The sequence below is a fragment of the Sebastes umbrosus genome, chromosome 7 (genome assembly GCF_015220745.1).
Source record: "Sebastes umbrosus isolate fSebUmb1 chromosome 7, fSebUmb1.pri, whole genome shotgun sequence".
NCBI classification, from domain to species: Eukaryota; Metazoa; Chordata; class Actinopteri; order Perciformes; family Sebastidae; genus Sebastes; species Sebastes umbrosus.
The window spans coordinates 16261079-16280510 of record NC_051275.1 but is presented as its reverse complement, the minus strand read 5'-3'; the positions used below and the strand labels follow the sequence as shown (position 1 = coordinate 16280510).

General features: G+C 41.3%; 1 protein-coding gene across 3 annotated transcripts in view; it reads right to left on the bottom strand.

Moving 5' to 3' along the window:
• The window catches only part of LOC119491047 (protein jagged-1b), a 60579-nt gene that overhangs the window by 30706 nt on the left and 10441 nt on the right, over positions 1-19432 (bottom strand). For all 3 annotated transcript variants that reach the window (XM_037774635.1, XM_037774636.1, XM_037774637.1), the window contains one exon: positions 13655-14005. In XM_037774635.1, coding sequence (XP_037630563.1) covers positions 13655-14005 — 351 coding nt within the window. The remainder of the gene's footprint in view (positions 1-13654; positions 14006-19432) is intronic.

Below are 19432 nucleotides of genomic sequence, written 5' to 3'. Positions count from 1 at the left end.
AAATATTTGTTTCAACACTCTATTTTTAATTATTTAACTAACAGTATTATTTCTATTTTTGACTTGTCTGATGATCTTTTATTGCCTGCCAGTTTTGGGGCTCCATAGCTAATCAAACAGTATAAATCCTACTATATAATCAAAAAGCCACACATGTCGCTTCTCTCACAAGTCTGAACTCAATAGCATCAAGTAAAGCCTGTATACAGTCATTAAATAAATGCACTTAAGCCTTTATGTGCATATACAACATCAGTGCAGTCAGACAGAACAATAAAAATCCTGTACGCATAAACACACACACACACACAAGACTAATCGACTCATAAACACTCGCTGGGTAGCTGACGGAGAAAATTAAATTAACAGCAAATGTTTCCCACAACTTTTAATATTCATAATCTGCAGCAGAGCGTTTGTTGTTTTTGCACACCTGCCAACTCTCATCCTTAGCACCAGAAAGTAATTACAGACTCACATTTACAAAACACAAAAGACAACTCACACACAAACATGCAAACGGTTGTCATGGCAGCAGCTGTGCCTTAGTCCGATTGGATAGCTGACACCTCACCTGCACTGCAAATTAGTAGTGGTGGTAACCACAGTAACAATGCCATTACTATTGCAGTGGCAGAGCTCATACAGTAGATATGTTGTCATTTTCATGTTATCTATAATAGAGTGTAAAGAACACTGAGAAGATAAGATGTTTTAGATTGATTTCCACTCTGCTGAAGAATAAAATAAAATGTTATCTGGACACTGAGGTTCCCCACAGACTCATAATTAAAGCAGCCTCGTGTCAAACATGATTATTATGGTATCGATCGATGATGTGCTTACAATAACGAGGAAGGAAAATCAATCCCTTTGCATCAAGGAGTTTCCAGTGCACAGGAGGGCGAGAGAGATGTGACGTTAGGGCGGCTAATTTGTGAATTTCCAAAGTCTCTGGGGGTATTCTCCCTCGCCCTGCCCTCAGGTTGAAAACACACACCCACACACACGAGCACGAGATGTGGAATTAGCCCCCTGGTGTGCAGCCGCCTGCCCCACCCTGCTCCCATGACCCCGTCCCTATAATTAAATGTGTCTCTGTTCTCGCATTCTCGTCGCCTCTTCTGTTTTTCTTTCATTCTGGACATAATTAGCAGTCGCCTTCGCCTTCCCCTCTTCGCCCTCGCTCACTTTCCATACACCCACCACCACCGATACCATCTTCATCATCATCATCATCATCATCATCTCCCCGTATTCCTTCAAACTCTCTGTACTCAGTGGTGAAGAAGATTCTTTACTTGAGCATACAAGAAAGTCCTGCATTCAAAATCCTAGATAAGTAAAGAGGTTTCATCAGTAAAATACATTTTAAGTGTCAAAAGTAAAAAGTACTCATTCTGCAGTAAACATTATTAGATTGTTAATACTGATGCTTCAATGTGTAAGCAGCGTTTTACTGTTGTAGCTGCTCAAGGTGGAGCTTTTTTTAACTACTTTATAGTGTAGTGCAATGGCTCCAAACGCGGGGGTCGGGCCTCTCCAAAGGGCAACAGGATATATCTGAGGGCTTCTGCTGCATAAATCTGTATTCAGTTTTAAGACTTTCCTCTTCATCTTTTTTTGTGAAATATTGGATAATTTGAGAACTTTAAGCTTCAAACAGTTCCCTGTTATCATTGTATACATTACGAAGGTCCCTTAACCTTAACAAAGTACTTATTTGAACCCAAACCATGATCTTTTTACATCAGAAAACTGTCAGAAAACGCTTCTATGTGTCGTTCTACAAGGCATGGACAAATTCATATTTTTCATTTAATTTGGAGGAACTGTTGTCTAAAAAAATTTAAGAGGAAATCACCCTCTGGTGGAACTGCAACTCATCGACTTCAGAAGCGTGACAAGGAGCCTCAACTAGATACTGCTTCTTTTAAGAGATCACAAGCTAAACTGGTTGGGAACCCCTGGTTGGATAGCTAAAGTTAAAGTAACTACAATTGTCAGATAGATGTAAAAAAAAAGTAGAATATTCCCCTCTAGATGTAGTAGAAGTATATAAGGTACCTCAAAATCGTACTTGAGTAAATGTACTTGGTTACTTTCCACCACCGTCCCTGCATCCTCGCTCTCTGTCTGTCTGACAGTCACATTCCTGCAGAGTTAACTGACTTAAAGTAAACTCTGTGGCTGCTTCAGACGCCGTAGAACAACAGAGGCCTCTTGACATTGCGTGCCCTCATCCTCCATGTCGCCCTGCCCCATCTTCATCCGCTCCTCCCCATCATCTCTCCCCTCCTTTACCTCCTGCTGCTTATGACTCTCTCAGCTGGGTGAGTAAGACGTTGTGACACACACACCTCCGTCTACACCCCCACCCAAAACACCTGTGCCCTACACTGAGATCATCCACTAATCCCTCCCGACTCTCACTTCCTCCTTTGTTACTCCGTCTCCCCTCCACAGCGCTTACATCAACTTTACCCTTCTGCTCATTAATCTCAACTCTTTACACCTTCCACCCCTCCCTCACATCCCCCCATCGCAGCCCAGACCAACTGCCCTCATCCCCTCCAAACCCCCTCCTCCATCCTCCTCTCTGACTTCCGCAGGAAATTACCTTGTCTGGACTCTTCACATCCACGGCTGCACTTTCAGAGAGAGGCATTATGAGTGAGAAAATAGTCTGGGAGTGGTGTGTGTCTGTACAGAACAGTGTGTGTGTGTGTGTGTGTGTGTGTCTGTACAGAATAGTGTCTGTGTGTGCACAGATTATTAAAATCTTGATAAACAAATAGCAGGAATCTTAAGGGATCTCTACAAAGATGGTCATATACAGTAGTTACTTTTGACTGTCTAAAATGAAAATAATTTCAGTACTGAGATCCGATCCTGATCCAATCACATCATAAAAAAAAAGGTGGCGCATCAATTTTTTATGAAAACTCACCGAAACTTGATAGTCAGAAATTGGCATGGGAGAAAGATAGGGAGAGAAATATTGAAGATGAAGAAAACACCAGTTTAGATAGATAGATAGATAGATGGATAGATAGATAGATAGATAGATGGATAGATGGATAGATAGATAAATAGATGGATAGATAGATAGATAGATAGATAGATGGATAGATGGATAGATAGATAGACGGATAGATAGATGGATAGATAGATAGATGGATAGATAGATAGATAGATAGATAACTTAAAGGACCAGTGTGTAACAATCAGGGGGATCTATTGGCAGAAATGGAATATAATATTAATAAGTATGTTTCCTTTAGAGTATAATCACCTGAAAATAATAATAAAATAATTGTTGTGTTTTCGCTACATTAGAATGAGCCGTTTATATCTACATACGGCCATTTCGGTAGAATATTACAATTGATCAGTAATAATTTTGTTTTAATTTTGTATGGCACTTTTTAGGCGGACGTTTTACTAGTAACTTTTAGTAATCGCTTTCAGTCCAGAAATGTAGCTCTGCTGCTGGGCGCTGACGTTGCGATGGAAAGATGAATCGACTTTCATTTGGAGCGGGTTCCCTCTCCACGGAGTCTGCCATGTTGCACCATCAGGTTATAAAAACAAACTCTGTTACCTTTTCCTGCTTTGGCCGGAGTCGATAACGTTACTCGCTGCCGTCGCCGCTGCCGCTCTCTCTCTCTTGCTTCACCACTCACTTCCCACATACACACATATTCTACTCCAAATGACCTACATTACTCTACAACAACTGGCTTCAATGGATGGATGGATGGATGGATAGATCTGTAGATTATCTGTTATGAATAAAGTGGGAGTCATAACCAGTAAACCCGTCAAACAGACAGCAATGAGGGCACAGTGTTATTATGTGATAATGAGACACACTGATGTAAGTTAAGTATAGGCTACAGTAAGTATGTGTGGACGGGAATGACAGACAGGCGGTGGAGAGGCATCATGGGACACAGCTGAAATCATCACTGAGGACTCTGGTCAGAATATGTTTCACAATGTGACGGCTCAAAAATGTTTGCGGTTGCTGCTGTCAAGCTTCGGGCAACTCAAGAAACCACGGAGAGAAGAGGGAGGATTTATGACAGCTCTAGCATATCTCCGCCTGCTCTTTGTAATCCAGAGGGACTGAACATCACTGGAGGGCAGTGACACCGAGAACAAAAGGTTTACAATGAGAGAGAGAGAGAGTGCGTTAGTTAGAGGGTGTGTGTGGGAGGTGGAGGAAGGAGGGTGAGGAGATATGACAAGAAGAGGAAGAGATCGATGGCGACGAAAGTCAACTATTTGCTGTGCATTTAAGCGTTTGTATACCTGCAATCTGCATTCAATGACACACAATGACATCGGCAGACTGTGATGTCACTGTGATCATGTAAATCAAGGTTCCTTTTCCTCTTTTCTCTCCTAATAAAGAGACTCCTGCCCTCAATCCAATTTGCACACAAATGAAATCATTAAAACACGCTTCCCTTGAGACGTTTACCTCCCGAGTTATTAACTTATCTCTAAAAAACACAAGCTCCACATCCCGAAGGAATTAACCTTCTTTGTGTTTTGTGTGTGTGTTTGGCTGATGAAATCCTGATCTGTGTGTGTTTGGGTGAGACAGAAAGTGTGTGTGTGTGTACAAGCCTGCAGGTTTGTGCGTACAAACGATGTGCACACAACAGTATCAGCGTACATGCAGGTATGCGAGGCTGCGTAGGAGAGTCAATTAGGGGACAAAAGAGAGGGGAGCACAAACGACAGGAGGAGAAAGAGTGAAAGAGAGACTCCGGAGAGAAAGAAAGCTCCAACTATTCTCCTCTCCTTTCGTTTCCCTTCGCTGACTTCCCCCCGTTCGGCTCCCACACAGCAGGAATGCACAGGTTACACATGTGTGTGAGAGACAGTGTGTGTGTTTCCCCAATATGACGGTATGAAGAGTCTCTTCTGATCAGTTTCAGTGATGGAAAGTAACTCAAGTAATATATTGAACTGAAATATTGTGCTTTTTACTCCACTACACTCACCTGATAGCTATAGTTTTGCCTATTGGTTACTTTTAGATTAAGATTTTACATTTAAAGTTAAGATTTGTAGGCTTATTTCCTTTCTTGCAGAGAGTTAGAAGAAAACATAGACACCACTCTCATGTCTGTACGCTACAGTCAGCAGACTGTTAGCTTAGCTTAGCATAAAGACTAGAAACAGTGTGAAACAGATAGCCTGGCTCAGTATAAAGGTAACAACATTCACCTGCATCTAATCACTAACTCACACATTATATCTCAATTGTTTAATCTGTATAAACGGAAGGATGAAAACGACAATTTGCCATTTTACAGGGGGCTATTTGACAGACTATTTCTTGGCTCTGAGTTTACTTGGTGCCCCTTGCCATATTTCAGATGTTTATGAGATGTTTAAGAGAGATTTCCCCTCTAAACATCGCAGATGATTTAATCTAAACAAGGCAAAAGTGAGCATGGCTCACATACCCCCGCTCACTGCTTGAACCCTACTAAAGTAGAGTCAAAGGTTTTGCCCTTTTGGAAGTAATGGAATTAATTAAAATTTTTGAATGTTGGGCATCCTGGACTTCAAACCCTCAAAAGTCACAACTAGATCACACGGTCAATCATCACACCAAATTTTAAGTTCCTAAGTTAAATAGTTTTCGAGTTCTACTCCGGAAACGAAAGTGTGACACGCGAACGGACGTCCGGACGGAAGGACTACTACGTTGTCGCGGGGGTATAATAACTGTTTAAGGCCCAAAAGGGAAAGGTTAAACTGGCAATCTCTTACATTTTGATTTTTGAATAAATATCTTTAAAGTCACTATCTATTGCCGAATGAGGTAACACACTGGTGATTGAGCCTATGGCCCACTGATGAAAGCATTTATATTTGCAGTATTATGAACTGGGTGCCTGTGGCAACATTTGCTGAAAAAATGCTGTGTTAAGTTACTGATGATGCAAACCGAACATGTCCTTCTGCTGAAGCTTCAAATTAAAAGCATTTAAGTGGCAAAACACGAGTTGACTTTTATTATGAGTCACAGGAAATGCAATGTGTTCGTAAGAGGGATTTTTATAGGGGGATATTTATATCCATAAGTAAACACGGACAGCAGAATAACAGTAGAGCAGACAGACAGACTGATGGAAAGACTCACAGCACCTTCCCCTGAACATATTTGCATGTCGGCCGCACTTTGCATGTTGAACTCAAGAGCTCTGTGACACGAAGCTGCCTGGAAAAAAAAATTCTGAGGAGGAAATGCTTTGTTCACCTAAATGCCAGCGTAGATAGCATCAACCAAATTACAAATGAAAGTGAGCAAGACACGCAAAAAAAAACAGTGGTGGAACATCAGTTTTACTCGACTATTTTGAGGTACCTGTAATTTTGAGTATTTCTATTTAATGTTATTTTACACCTCCATGACATCGCAGAGGTTCATTTTTACTCTATTGTTTGACAGTTTCTTGGCAGATTCCGATTTTTATAGATTTTATCAGCCTGGTCTCATGAAATGTCGTATGAATCACATGCCAATTTCTTAAGTAATTTTGCAATCACAACACTGTTCTTGCTTTTGGCGTGCCATTTCACACCATTTAGTCTGTACTGACTGCAACATAAACCCATCCATGTGAATATGCTACGCTTGGAGTAAGTGACATAGAATAACGAGCGACGCTCAGAGCAAGTGAGGCAGTGACGTAACATAGAAATCCATAAAAACACAGGACTGTCACCCAGGAGACCGGCGTTCGTGTCCCATGTGAAACCAAAAGTGTTGTTGACTTATTTGAGGTTGCATTAGTAACGCTTGTGGTGTGTTTTCCCTACTTATGTTACATTGTTTACGTGCATATATTATGTAGTTTATGTACTAATTTTAAGCCAAACCATGAGGTAATCCTAAACTGAAGTAGTTTTGTTGCCTCAACATAACCTTTAACGTTAAGGATGTGGCTTTAAATAACACCCAAAAAGCTGTTTCACCATGTTAACCCCGTGGCGGGAAATGATGCGAAAAGCTTAAAATGCTTATCATGACGTGGAATGTCCTTAAAAGTGGCATGCTATTTATATGCCTTCCCATGAGATCACATTGATTTTATAGTCAGGTGATATGGTAATGCTGGACTTGTTTTTGTTATTACAGCTAATTTTTACATTGTGGTATTAGTACTTTTACCTAAGCAAAAGATCTGAGTACTAAACCGGAGACATTAACAGTAACTGTAGTTAGTCTACATGATATGTGACTTAAACATTCAGCCACCGGGACACCTGAGCCTCTTTCAATTCAAACAACACAACAGTATGTAGCACTAACATTAATATTTTAGACATAAGAATCAGAGTATTTTGGCTCGCACTCCTCTTCGCGTGTTGATACCAAGCATCAGAACACAATCTATGGTTACTGACTGTATTTCTCTTCTTCATGTTTTGAATATGACGGATGAGTTAACATTTAGCTCAGTTTGTGATAACACAATTATATAAGACTATATGCAAACTTGTGCTACCTAGTATGCAAACAAACAAGATACATTTAAAAGGAATGACAAGAGACATTTGACAAAGAACACCCACACAACTGATGTGGGTCTTTCCCAGCACCAGTCAGCTATATGGCCTCCGGCAGTGAACCTGACCATGAATGAGTTTTAACACTTGACATGAGGATTATAAACGGTGGGGACTTCACTCCATTCATTTCACGTTAACAGTATTTCTATAGCACCTATCATATTGTCATTTGTCACATGTCGTTTTAACAAAAGAGCAGGCCTTAACCAGAGCTAGATTAAGTACTTCTGAGTGACTAAAGGTCAGGAAACATCAGATCCAGTTCCCACAATGTCCGGTAACACGCTGAATATTTACATATAGAGGAATAAGCACCACCTGGTCATTAGTTTTGCCCCGTGTACCTGCCAGCTCACCTTCTCTTCAGCTTTCCATTCATCCTCCTCATTCATTCACTGACTTGTTCCCACTTCTGTCAGATAAACATTCATCAGGAGCAAACTGAGCGCTCTCTCTTGGCAGCTCGCTCTGTTTCCCCTTCGTCATCCAAACAGATTCAACAGTGAAACCACCAACGGAGAGGGGGCTCAGAGAAATGACCTCGCATTTATGAAGTCTTTGAACTTTTCCCGCCTCAGCGGAGGCGCCGCAGCTAGAACATCCCAGACCGCTGAGTGTCTGTGATTCTAACGCCGGGGTCAAAATGAAGCCACGTCCCTCAGACGTCTAACATCTGTAAGACTGCTGATGACCAGGGGCGGTGGTTAGCTAAAAGAAATGATCTTACCAACATCTCTAAAGCGACATGATTCACACGTCAACATATTTTTTCGAACTATTGTTCTTGTCATGAGTATTTTCACACAGAACGTGAATATTATGCGGCAAAATAGCGACGCAATATTTTTAGGAACACAGTTGATTTTCTGGTCTTTCACATCGCGAATAAAAGCATCAACCAATCACATTGTGCGTAACGTGTTGAGTTGCACCTATATTTATGAAACAACAAAACGAAGGCTCCGTAGTCAAGGACAGCAAACTTTATTACTCCTTTCGACCTTGACAAATGCAGCGCAGACCAGATCCACTTCTTCCGTTCTTACCTTTCACAATAAAAGCCCTAGACATAGAATACTCGCAGACGAGTATTTCGCATTTTAGTGTCGTTTAGGGATGCATCGATATCGGATCGGATAACGGGCAGATACTGACTCAAATAGCTGGATCGGATTTTGGAGACAATGGGCCCAATCTATTAAATTCAATTATATGTTTATATACTATATGCATTATATATTGAAATTTTAATTCCTGTTTAAGTCTCGACCAATTTTTTGCTGCATTAAAAGGTTTACACCTGAATTGTAATCCCGGTGTGTAAAGGCCTTTAGAGGGAGTTATGAAGACTCCCTCTAATGTTTATCCACCTTCCCTGACATGTAACTCTTCCCTGACACGATTAAACAGGCAAGAATCAAAATGTTATTTAGCTAGCTTCACCTTAGAGGTGTAGATAGGCATATTTTTAAACTCTGGACAGAGCTAGGATAGCTGTTTTCCTTGCGGAAGCTAACCGGCTGCTGGCTCTAACTTCACACTAAGTGCACACTAAGCCAACCTTCTTGTCTGGCTCCCGGCAACAGAACAAATGAGCGCATTACCCAAAATATCAAACTAGTCTTTAATACAGTCTTTAAGACGTTACTGAGGGTGATGGGATGTTTGGACTTGTTCAGCCACAGTTGAGCGCACACATCGAGGGCAGAGACTATCTACCAGGAGATTTATAGTCATCATCAATCATCATCCCATGCAGCTACTGTGGTCATTTACTGCCCAAGAAAGCTCTCCTTTGCTCTCTCATTGCCTTGGACAGGGTACCGGATCTCTTGTTTGGTGCATCGAAACTATACATGAGACTCACATCATGTTACAGAAACTGAAATAAAAACCATTTGTTTACAATAACTGGCTGTTAAAAAGTGAGACATCAGTAACCAGAGCAATCACAGCGCAGACTTACAGCAGCCTAACAGGGATGAAACCCCCCCGCAATGCAATCTTGATAACATTATATGCAAAACAAACACAACACAACGAATTACAACTTTGCTCACATTCATAAGCAAATACAGACACACACACACACACACACACACACACACACACACATATACGACTGCAGACATTTCCCTGAAGAGATTAGTGGGAGAAAGAAGAAGTGAGGGAGGGCAGGGCACAGAGAGAGAGCTCACCTTTCCTCATAATGACTACGCTCACCTGTTCATCCCCTCACCTGGGGCAGGGGGATCACTCTCCCTCCCTTCCTCCCTCCTCCACCTCTCAGAGATGGCCATGCAGATAAAGCGAGTCTTTCAGCCCAAAACGCACTGCCACTGTGTGTCCCAGCTCTCTCTCCCTCTCTCTCTCTCCCTGCAGCCCAGCCCTGAAACTGATCCAGGTTGCCTTTCTGACGGAGAACTTTCTCACACTCCTATACCTGCCAATCACACACCTCGCCGACGTACAGGAGACAAAAAAGTGTGGCACACACGCAGTATGCATACAGCGCACACACTGAAGCGCACACAGAAGCAAAATGTACACAGATAAGGGATGATAATTGGCTCTGGGACAGAGAGTCTCAAAGGTAAATGGGCTGATACTAATCAAGAAGAAGAAAACGAAGCCAACTGTGTGTTACATTCTTGTGTGTGTGTGTGTGTTCAGGTCAGCGTGGATACATTAGGCGTGTATGTGTGTGTGTGTGTATGTGTCACACTGAAGCTTCACCCGGGTTTTGTGCAATATTAGAAACATTATTGCAAATCGAATTAGAGCCACAAGGCCTTTTGTTGCCATTTCTGTTATACTTTCATTATGAGAGAGAAGTCAACCATGCTGAGAGCGATCAAAGGCTAAAAGACAGAAAGAAAGAAAAGACTGCAGGAGGAGAAAACTAAGAACCAAACAAAACCTCTGCAATCCCTAGAATAATGGTGGCTCACTCTGTCGTGTCCTTGCCAAGTCACTTGAAAAGGGATTCTTCTCTAACTCTAGTTTTATTGATAAACAAATATTAATTGCTGAAATAAAGAGTCCAGTAAAGAAGTGAGTAATGTGTGATGACGGAGGGAAGGACTGATGGATTTTTAGATCTCAAGAGCTCGGCCATACGAGAATATTTGTGTTACTGCTTCTTGTAAGGATTCCAGGGCTCAAAGCAAACAAAACAAGGTGAAATGATTGGATATACATATTAGAGCTGAACCTTATTTTAATAACCGTTCATTTTATTTTCTAGATTTAATTGATTTATGATTTGGTATGTAAAATGTCAGAAAACAGTGAAACCCAAGTGGATGTCGTCACATTGCTTGTTTTGTCTGAACACAGTTTCAGTTTAGTATCATAAAAAAAACAAAGAAAAACACCAAATATTAATATTTGAGAGGCTCGAACTGTTCATTTGTTTTGCATTTATGGCTAAAATTGACTAGAATGACTTAGCAATTATCAGAATCTTTAATTGACTAATGATTTCAGCGCTAATGCTTATTAATGTGCATAAATGATATAACAGTAAAGATGAAAGCATAAATAATCCATAGTATGGGCTACAACTGTCACGATCAGATTTTCACGACACGATTATTGTGGCCAAAATAATTCACAATAACGATATCATAGCAATATCTATAGTAAATTTGAAAAAAATAATAAGAATACTATCAGTCAAATTCATCTTTAACTTTGTTTATTGTGCGTTTTATGTCTTTTTGGCAAATTAATTCAACTTAAAATACAAGTGCAGGGAGGTGGAGAGAGAGTCTGTGACCATAACTGTACAAAAGCGTGATTTAAGAGGTACTAGATTATTTACACTATATTATCATATGTGTATTATTAATATCAATATGTAATTTCTTAAATGTCACGGTTATTGTTAATACCGGTATATCGCAACACCTCTAATACGGGCTAACAAACACTATTTAGTTTGAAGCGGCCAGATAAAAAAACTCCTTCATCCCTATTTAATTACTAATATTTGTTTTTTCTTAGCTTCTTCCTGCATAATTGGGAAAAAAAACTACAAAAAGAGAGAGAGGGAGGGCTAGAGGAGGAAAGAGAAAGCTGGATTGAATGATCGATTTCTCCTTCTCGGCCACACTCGCCTGCTGTTGTGCTAATGGCAGATTAATTGGTCTGCTCTTTAATGAGGACACAAGATGGAGCAGCCGGCAGCGTGATGTTTGATCGAGAAGCAGATTGTTCGATATGCCCCCAAGGAAACAGTCAGAAGACCAGAAGTTCTTAACTAGAGTGCAGAAAGTTCAGTTCAGGATGGAGGGAGGAAAGGAGGGAGAAAGAGGACAGAAATATGCAGAGGAAGGAAAAGACGTGACTCTGAGGAGATCAGGGATGAGAGACATTACTGCACATAAGAAATAGCAAACTACAAATGAGATTCTACAGTATTGTGGAGTAATTTCTTTTATCATCTATTACTGTAATCATATTTTTTCATATTGTGAATCCAGGAAAATGTTTAGCTGAGGTGGTAAAGCGTCTCATCTGATGATCCTCTTATTTAGATGGTCTAAACATCTTGTGACATTTTAGAAGGAAGTCTACTTGTGATCTCTCGTCATGGGTTACGGCCTCAGTGTGGCCAAACAAAGAGTTAGTTTTCCTTCTCAAATTGTTCAATATGAATGACTTTTAGAGATCTGAAGATGAACAAATGCAGTATTTCACAGCACAGTGGTGCTTTGAGCTAATGTCGATGGTAACAGGTATCATTTTTACCATGTCCACCATCTTAGCTTAGCCTGTTAGCATGCTGACATTTGCTTATTACCACTAAATACATAAACCAGAGTTTTGGAAACATTAAAATTTGAGTTCCTGGTCACAAACTATTGGTCTAAACAATAGCCAGTCATTAAATTTGTGATGATTAATGCGTGAAATAGTGCCTCTGGTTTATCCCCATCAGGATTAATGTTTTACTTCATCAAATTGTTATTTTTTGTGGTGGTGGTCTTCATTTCAGGCAAGTTGGCCCACCTGTGCTATAAATTGATCCACGATTGTGTTGTCTAAATTAACACTACAAATCAAAGATTTGAAATTTGACTTCCTGTCAGCAGGCAATCAAATGTGATGGGCATTAAAGCTGAAGTAGGTGAGCTTGGAGCAAATATGATTAAAAAAAGTTATTTTTATAAAATTGCTATATCGTGACAGCAGTACATGAAACAGGTATCCTGAAAAAATCATGTGCCTCTGTGTCCTCCGATGCTCCTAACAGCATCTGCAAGATTTCACAGACCGAAGGAAAACAAGCAGTCAGAGCTGATCTGAGGTCCGCTGTCCATCTGCTGTCTATGAGAGTCAGCTGTCAACTCGCGAACTCTGACCGAACGGTCAAAATAGCAGCGCTGATCAAATATGAATCAATATTATGTTACGTTAATGCCTATTTCTCGCCTCAAATGTTTTCAGAATCATCTTGTAGTGTACGGTTTAGCTGTAAAATGAGAAAGTTTGTGACACGGCAGCCATTGTGAAATCTGTTGAAGGAACGCCAAATAACGGTCACATGACCAAAGCACAGCCAATAGGAACGCTCTCTCTCTGAAATAACCTGTGATTGGTCTAAGTCTGCCATCACAGGCTAGATTTTTTAAAACCTGAAAACAGAGCCATGAGGAGGAGCAGAAGTCTAGTTTTCTCTCAGAACACTTGAATTACAATATGCTGAAAGGTTATTATGGATTTGTTGCCCAATGATGCCAAAAATATACTGCCTACTGCCACTTTAACTAGTCAATTCAACAGGAGCATTGGGCCATACCTGAACAAATATTGTGATATGGCCTACTATATAAATTCAAAAGGGCGTTCTGGTTATTGTTATATGTCGTCCAGCCCTCCAGCACTTTCACCCTCACTCAGACAAGGACAGAAGAGGTGTAAAAGCATGTGAGTCTGAACTCGTCATTGTTATTCCACTCTAGCCTCAGTTTGAGTGTATTGTACTTGAAGCTTAGCCCGTTCCCTTGGTAACCATACTGATAACCAGCTCTGTCCCTGTACTCACCGGCCACGCGTATTTGAAGGGAATGACAATGTGTCCATTAGTCCCATCCTCTCCTCCTCCTCCTCCTCCTCCTCCTCCTCCTCCTCCATCGTGTCCTCGGTGGCGGAGCGACTGGGAGTTTCCACCCAGGATCCCTGTGGTGCCTGACCCGAAGGTGCAGGTTCCTGTTGGTACGACCCGGGCCTGGTACTCCTTGAGGCAGACTTGGAAGAAAGTGTCACATTGGTCCCTGGCAGAGCAGCGCTGCCCCCCGCTGGCCTGGAGGTCGCAGCAGTCTCCGGTCTGCAGAAGTCCGAGGGGGTTCTGGAAGTAGTGGATCTGAAGCTCGAACATCCCGACTGCACACACGGCCTGAGTCCAGAGAGAGGAGGAGCAGAGAGGAGAGAGTTATATTAATATTTCATCTGTTATTAAATAAACATGGGAAGACAAGCAATTACAGTATGCAAGTTCTCACTGTAGTGATGCAACATCACCAGAAGTCAACAGGTGAATTATGAGTTATTTAGGGTTGTGTGAAAAATTCAGGTTGTGTGCTGGGACTTTTCGAAGATGGTTGCCTCGATGGTGGAGGAAGCAGAGGTTGTGGCTAACTGAGATTGTTGCAAAGTTATAAGTGGTGTGGGCTTTTTAAATGAAGAGGTATTCAAGCTGTGCTGTCTATGAAAGCTGTAGATGCCAATTAAGCTTTGAAAATGGACAAAAAGCATTTCAGAAAGACAGAATGAAAGAAACCTTCGGATGGGAAAATGAAAACGAGTGGAACATAAGCTAATTTGAAAGTGTGCAGGATTTTAAGTATCTGTTGGACAGAAAGTTTTGAAGGAATAGTGCGACATTTTGGGAAATACACTCATGAGCTTTGTTGACGAGAGTTAGATTTGAAGTTGTGACTTTCAGCAGTGATGGGCCTTTTTCACAGAAGACATTTTGACTTGTCGCTGTAGGAAAAGCACAGGCGTAAATAATCAAACTCATGATTGCTGAATTCCATTGATTTCAGGTTTGTGGTATCTTGCATACTGGCTCACCGTCACTCTCACTGGGACACTTGAATAGAATGGAGCCATCGTTAGCATTACTAGTAACACCTGTGCTTTTCCTACTATACCATGTCCAAATGTCTGTGAATGTGAGAAAGGCCTATTGCAGAATAATCACCAGCCAAGAAAAATCGAGCAGACAACCTCCCATACAACCATAAATTGATGTATTTTACACTTGTAGCCTACAGATTAAACAAACTAATATAATATGTTAATTTGTGAGCTTCAAACTACAAAGCACTGGTGACTAAGCAGATTTTTTAAACAGCTACGCTTCCGTAACGACGCCAGTAGGGCACAACAGAGAGACTCACATGCACTAAAAGCATGCAAAGCCGGCCCGGCTATGTTAACAAAGCACAGAGAAGCTCAGATTACAACACACACAGAGAGGGAGAGCGACTTCATTCTCTGCTCATGTAGACACTACTCCTCTATATCTTTACATAGCAAATAGTTGTTTGCGGCTATATTATTACTCTGAATTTCATATTTGTTTCTTGCTGTGAAGGACTGGTATTGTTGCCAGATACAACAAAAGAGCCACTGCTCATCACAAATAATTGATGACCACTGTAAGGACACGCAACTCTTCAGTTGCAATGGTCTCTTCATGCAACATCCAGGAAACTAAATCACATTTCTGGCCACAAAACTTCAACTGATGCAATGAATGTCACTTTGTCAGCAAAGTTATTAATGGCAGATGCATGGGAACAAACACTGTAAACTCAGAACAGATCCAGAATCCTTTCGCACGTCACACTTGTGCTTTAGATGTCTTGTCCTTCAATAAGGAATTTCACCTGATAGAAACATTATATCTAAAATATGCAATTGTGTGTGATTCTGGTTTCTATTAGAGAGCAGACTTTGTGTCCTGCAATGTGCTGTCTCGCTACTTCTGGGACTCTTTAGCAGCCTGCATGTCTCCTCTGTATCATCTCTTTATCAGTTTGTAACAAGACGGCTACTCTATGAAAAAGTAAGCACAACTACAAGCCAAGTATACCTTTCTGTAGGTCTATAAGGCAAGAATACTGAATTATACTTTTCTTAAGTATATCTCGATCAAAACATTAAGTACAAGTAGACCTATAAGCCAGGTGTACTTAGACTTTTCTGTAAACTTGTCAGTATAAGTCAAGTAGACTTAGACTTAGACTAGACTAAAAAGTAAACTGAAAGTATAGTCTCTCATTTTAAGTTTAAAAGAAGTATACACTAATAGCACACCTGAATAAACTTCTTTTTGGTAAGGGCAACAGTCATCAGACACCAAGTGAGAGAGAGAGAAATAAAAGAAATGAGGACATAAGTTTGATTCCCGCAACTCTGACTGACCTTCAATAGAGGATAAAATCTAACTCTTCTAACCAGTCATGCAGAGATAGTGCAACATTTCAACCGCCATACAACCCTGTTTATCTCTCGACTTCCTTGTCTTTCTTTTTCTTACACCACCTTTGTGTCACCACCACTCCCTCCTTCATTTCTCACTCTCTCTTCCCAGGGGACGATGACACTGAGGGGTCTCTTCCTCCTCCTCCTCCTCCTCCTCTTCCTCCTCCTCCTCCTCCTCCTCCTCCCTTCTTTCTCTATCTGGGAACGAGCTGTAACGCTCCTGTCATTTCTCTTTCTCTGGTTATCAACTCTGTTCTGCATTGTTGCCATGCTCATTTTCATCCGCCTCCCTTTCTTTTCTCTGTGTTCCCTCCCTGGGTGGAGGGGACACACACACACACACACACACACACTAGCGTTAACAAGACCCCCTGGGAGTCTCAGAGCACCGGGGTCAGGTATGTGCGTATATGCATGTGTGTGTGTGTGTGTGTGTGTCTGCTCCTGTCTGTCTGTATGTCACTGTAGCAGAATGAAAAAATGGCTTTGGGCTTCTTCCAACAACTGCAAACACAAAAAAAAATGAAGCCACTGTTATCTCAGTTTGCCATGAAACCTCCACTGATGAATAAATCTGAATAATGCACAGCCCTTTTTTGGCATCCTTGCACAAACTTCATTATTGCTCATTAAGTCCAAGAGTCATGTATCCCCAGCGGTGTAGTCCGCTCCATCACGGACAGCAATCACCACAACCAACAAGCTCTCATGTGTCCGCTGCATGTCCAACGCTGAGCCAGAATCTCAGTCGCCCCATTGTGTTTGGCTAGCGTGTCCCTCTCCTGCCCCTGTCCCTGAGCGGAGAGGGGGTGAGGGGGTGAGGTGGGAGGGTCAGGGGGTTGGAGGGAGGGGGGGAGGGGGACTGGTCTACATCAAAAGGCTTGTGGAGATACAGTGGCGCTCATCACTCTACATCCTCCTTTCTTCCTCTCCTCCTCTTGCTGCCCAAGCCATTCCCTGCATACCAGCATTTCAGCGCTCAGTCTGACCAGAGACACACACACACACACACACACACACACACACACACACACACACACACACACACACACACACACACACACACACACACACACACAGAGTAGGCCTACATCTTTACCTGCCACACTTTGAGGAACCACACACACACACAAACACACACAGCAAACTGTTTGTTGCTGATATCCATCAGTTATGTTCAGCTTCCCATTCTTGCACGATAAACTATTGTTGTTTTTGCACTTTAATGTTAACATAATGTTTTATTGTTTGGTTTGGTCATGTCATGTCAATAAAGCCTATTTGATTGAATTGAAAATTGAGAGAGAGAGAGAGAGACCGAGCCGAGGCCCAGATGTCTCTGCAGAAGAGTGTTGGGCAGTTAAAGGGTCGTTACACCCAAAACTCAGGTTGGCTCTCAAACAAATCCTCTCCATCTAAAGACATTCTGTGAACGGCAGGTGAGACCGTTATAAAGTAGTGCAGCAGTTTGAACAAGAGGAAAGGGTTAAAGGAAAAGTTACAAAACCATAAAAACACAATAATAAAGCAACATTTTTCTTCTTTAACAAAGAGCTACAGTTTGGATGAGACAGCTGTGGTTCACATTAGTAAGAGCGTCAAACAGTACAAAGCAAACAAACAGAATGAAACTAAATGAAATGTTACGCCTGATCAATATGTTTCAAATATCAAATATTTTAAATATGACTCTGAGAGTGAAACTGAGAGTTTCTTTGTGCCTAAATATCATATGTAATTCTATTCGGGAAGACATTATTGCTTTCAAATATATTTTTGTGGCACTTCAAATGTCAATGTAGAGCTGAAATAATTACTCAATTAATCTATTATTTGATGAGCAGAAAAATTATGGGAAACAATTTTTCATTGAAAATTGTCAAAACACGGCTGCTTCCAGCCTCTCAAATGTGAATACTTACTGCTGTTCTTTGTCTTATATGACAGTAAACTGAATATCTTTGGGTTTAGAGGTATTGGTCAGACAAAATAAGCTTGGAAGTCACCTTTGACTCTGGGAACTTGTGTCAACATTTATGACAATTTTCTGACATTTTATAGACCAAATAATACAAAGTATTTGGCAGATTAATTGATAATGTAAATATGTGTTAGGTGCAGCTATGTACCATTGAGCTTTAGTCAGTATCTCAACACCTCAGCAAATTAAACAAACTATATCCGAACTCTGGTTCGAATAACAGGTTTCCTTCAGTGTTCAAATCATTTGCTTATTAAGACTTATGACAAACACATGCTCTGTTTTATGAGAAACAGTATGCTTCTGATGTGAGACACATTTCAGAGAGATCTGATGATAAACAAATCAAATTTAACCTTTTGAATCTGACAAATTGAAACCCACGTTGTCACAGTAGCCATCACTGTAAACTGCAGTGTGAGCCTTGGGAACAACTCACAACATGATGGACAGTCATCAAGCTTCACTTATGAGTCACTATATAAGCAGTATGTCCTCATGAACATGATCTCCTGTCTTCTGCATCACTAAACAGTCACCAGCAGCAGCAGAGGACCCAGTGTGTGTGTGTTTTTTTCTCTCGCTGCAGTGCAGTCAGAGAACGGAGGGAGTGGAGTGTGTTGTTCTTCAGCTGTGAAGAGGTTGCAGAGGTGCAGAGAGAAACACACAGAGCTGCCTGAACGTTCAACATTCACACGACCCCGGAGTTTATTCGGCTGTGGCCCCGGGCTCCACAAACACCCAAGACACAGATGCTGGATGTGAGCTCAGTGTTTAGAAACAACACACACACATGTGCACACTTTGGAGCACCTCTGGGCCTGTTCTTGCAATGGCTGGGTGCTGTCACACATCATGTGCATCCTGATCAGACCAGTAGCATCTTGACAGCTCGCAGGGCCAAAAAAAAGGGAAAATAATAAAGTTTTGCACCTTCATGCCCAATATTGTACTGGCAGAGAATCCAATGCATTCCATTCTGCCAAAATAATCCACATGATGCCATAAACTATAAGCTTGTCAGAATAATTTATACAAGTTGCTGCACCTGGCATGCTGTTTCCTACACAGCACTAAAACAAGTCTATACAACCATGAGATATAAAGACAGAGGGAATAGGAAACAGTCAGAAAACGACTGAGCATTGCAAATAATGTACAAAAATGAAATAAAATAGATAATGCATCAGCAGGAAAACGTGCTAAAGATGGAGATGCAGAGAAATGCAGATGCAGTCACTCCTTTATTAGCCAGTGAATGAGGAGTGGACGCTGAGCTGAAGGGTGTGTGGTGCGTAATTAAGGTGTTATTTATCCTGCATAGCCTGTTTCCCTGTAGGAGCCATC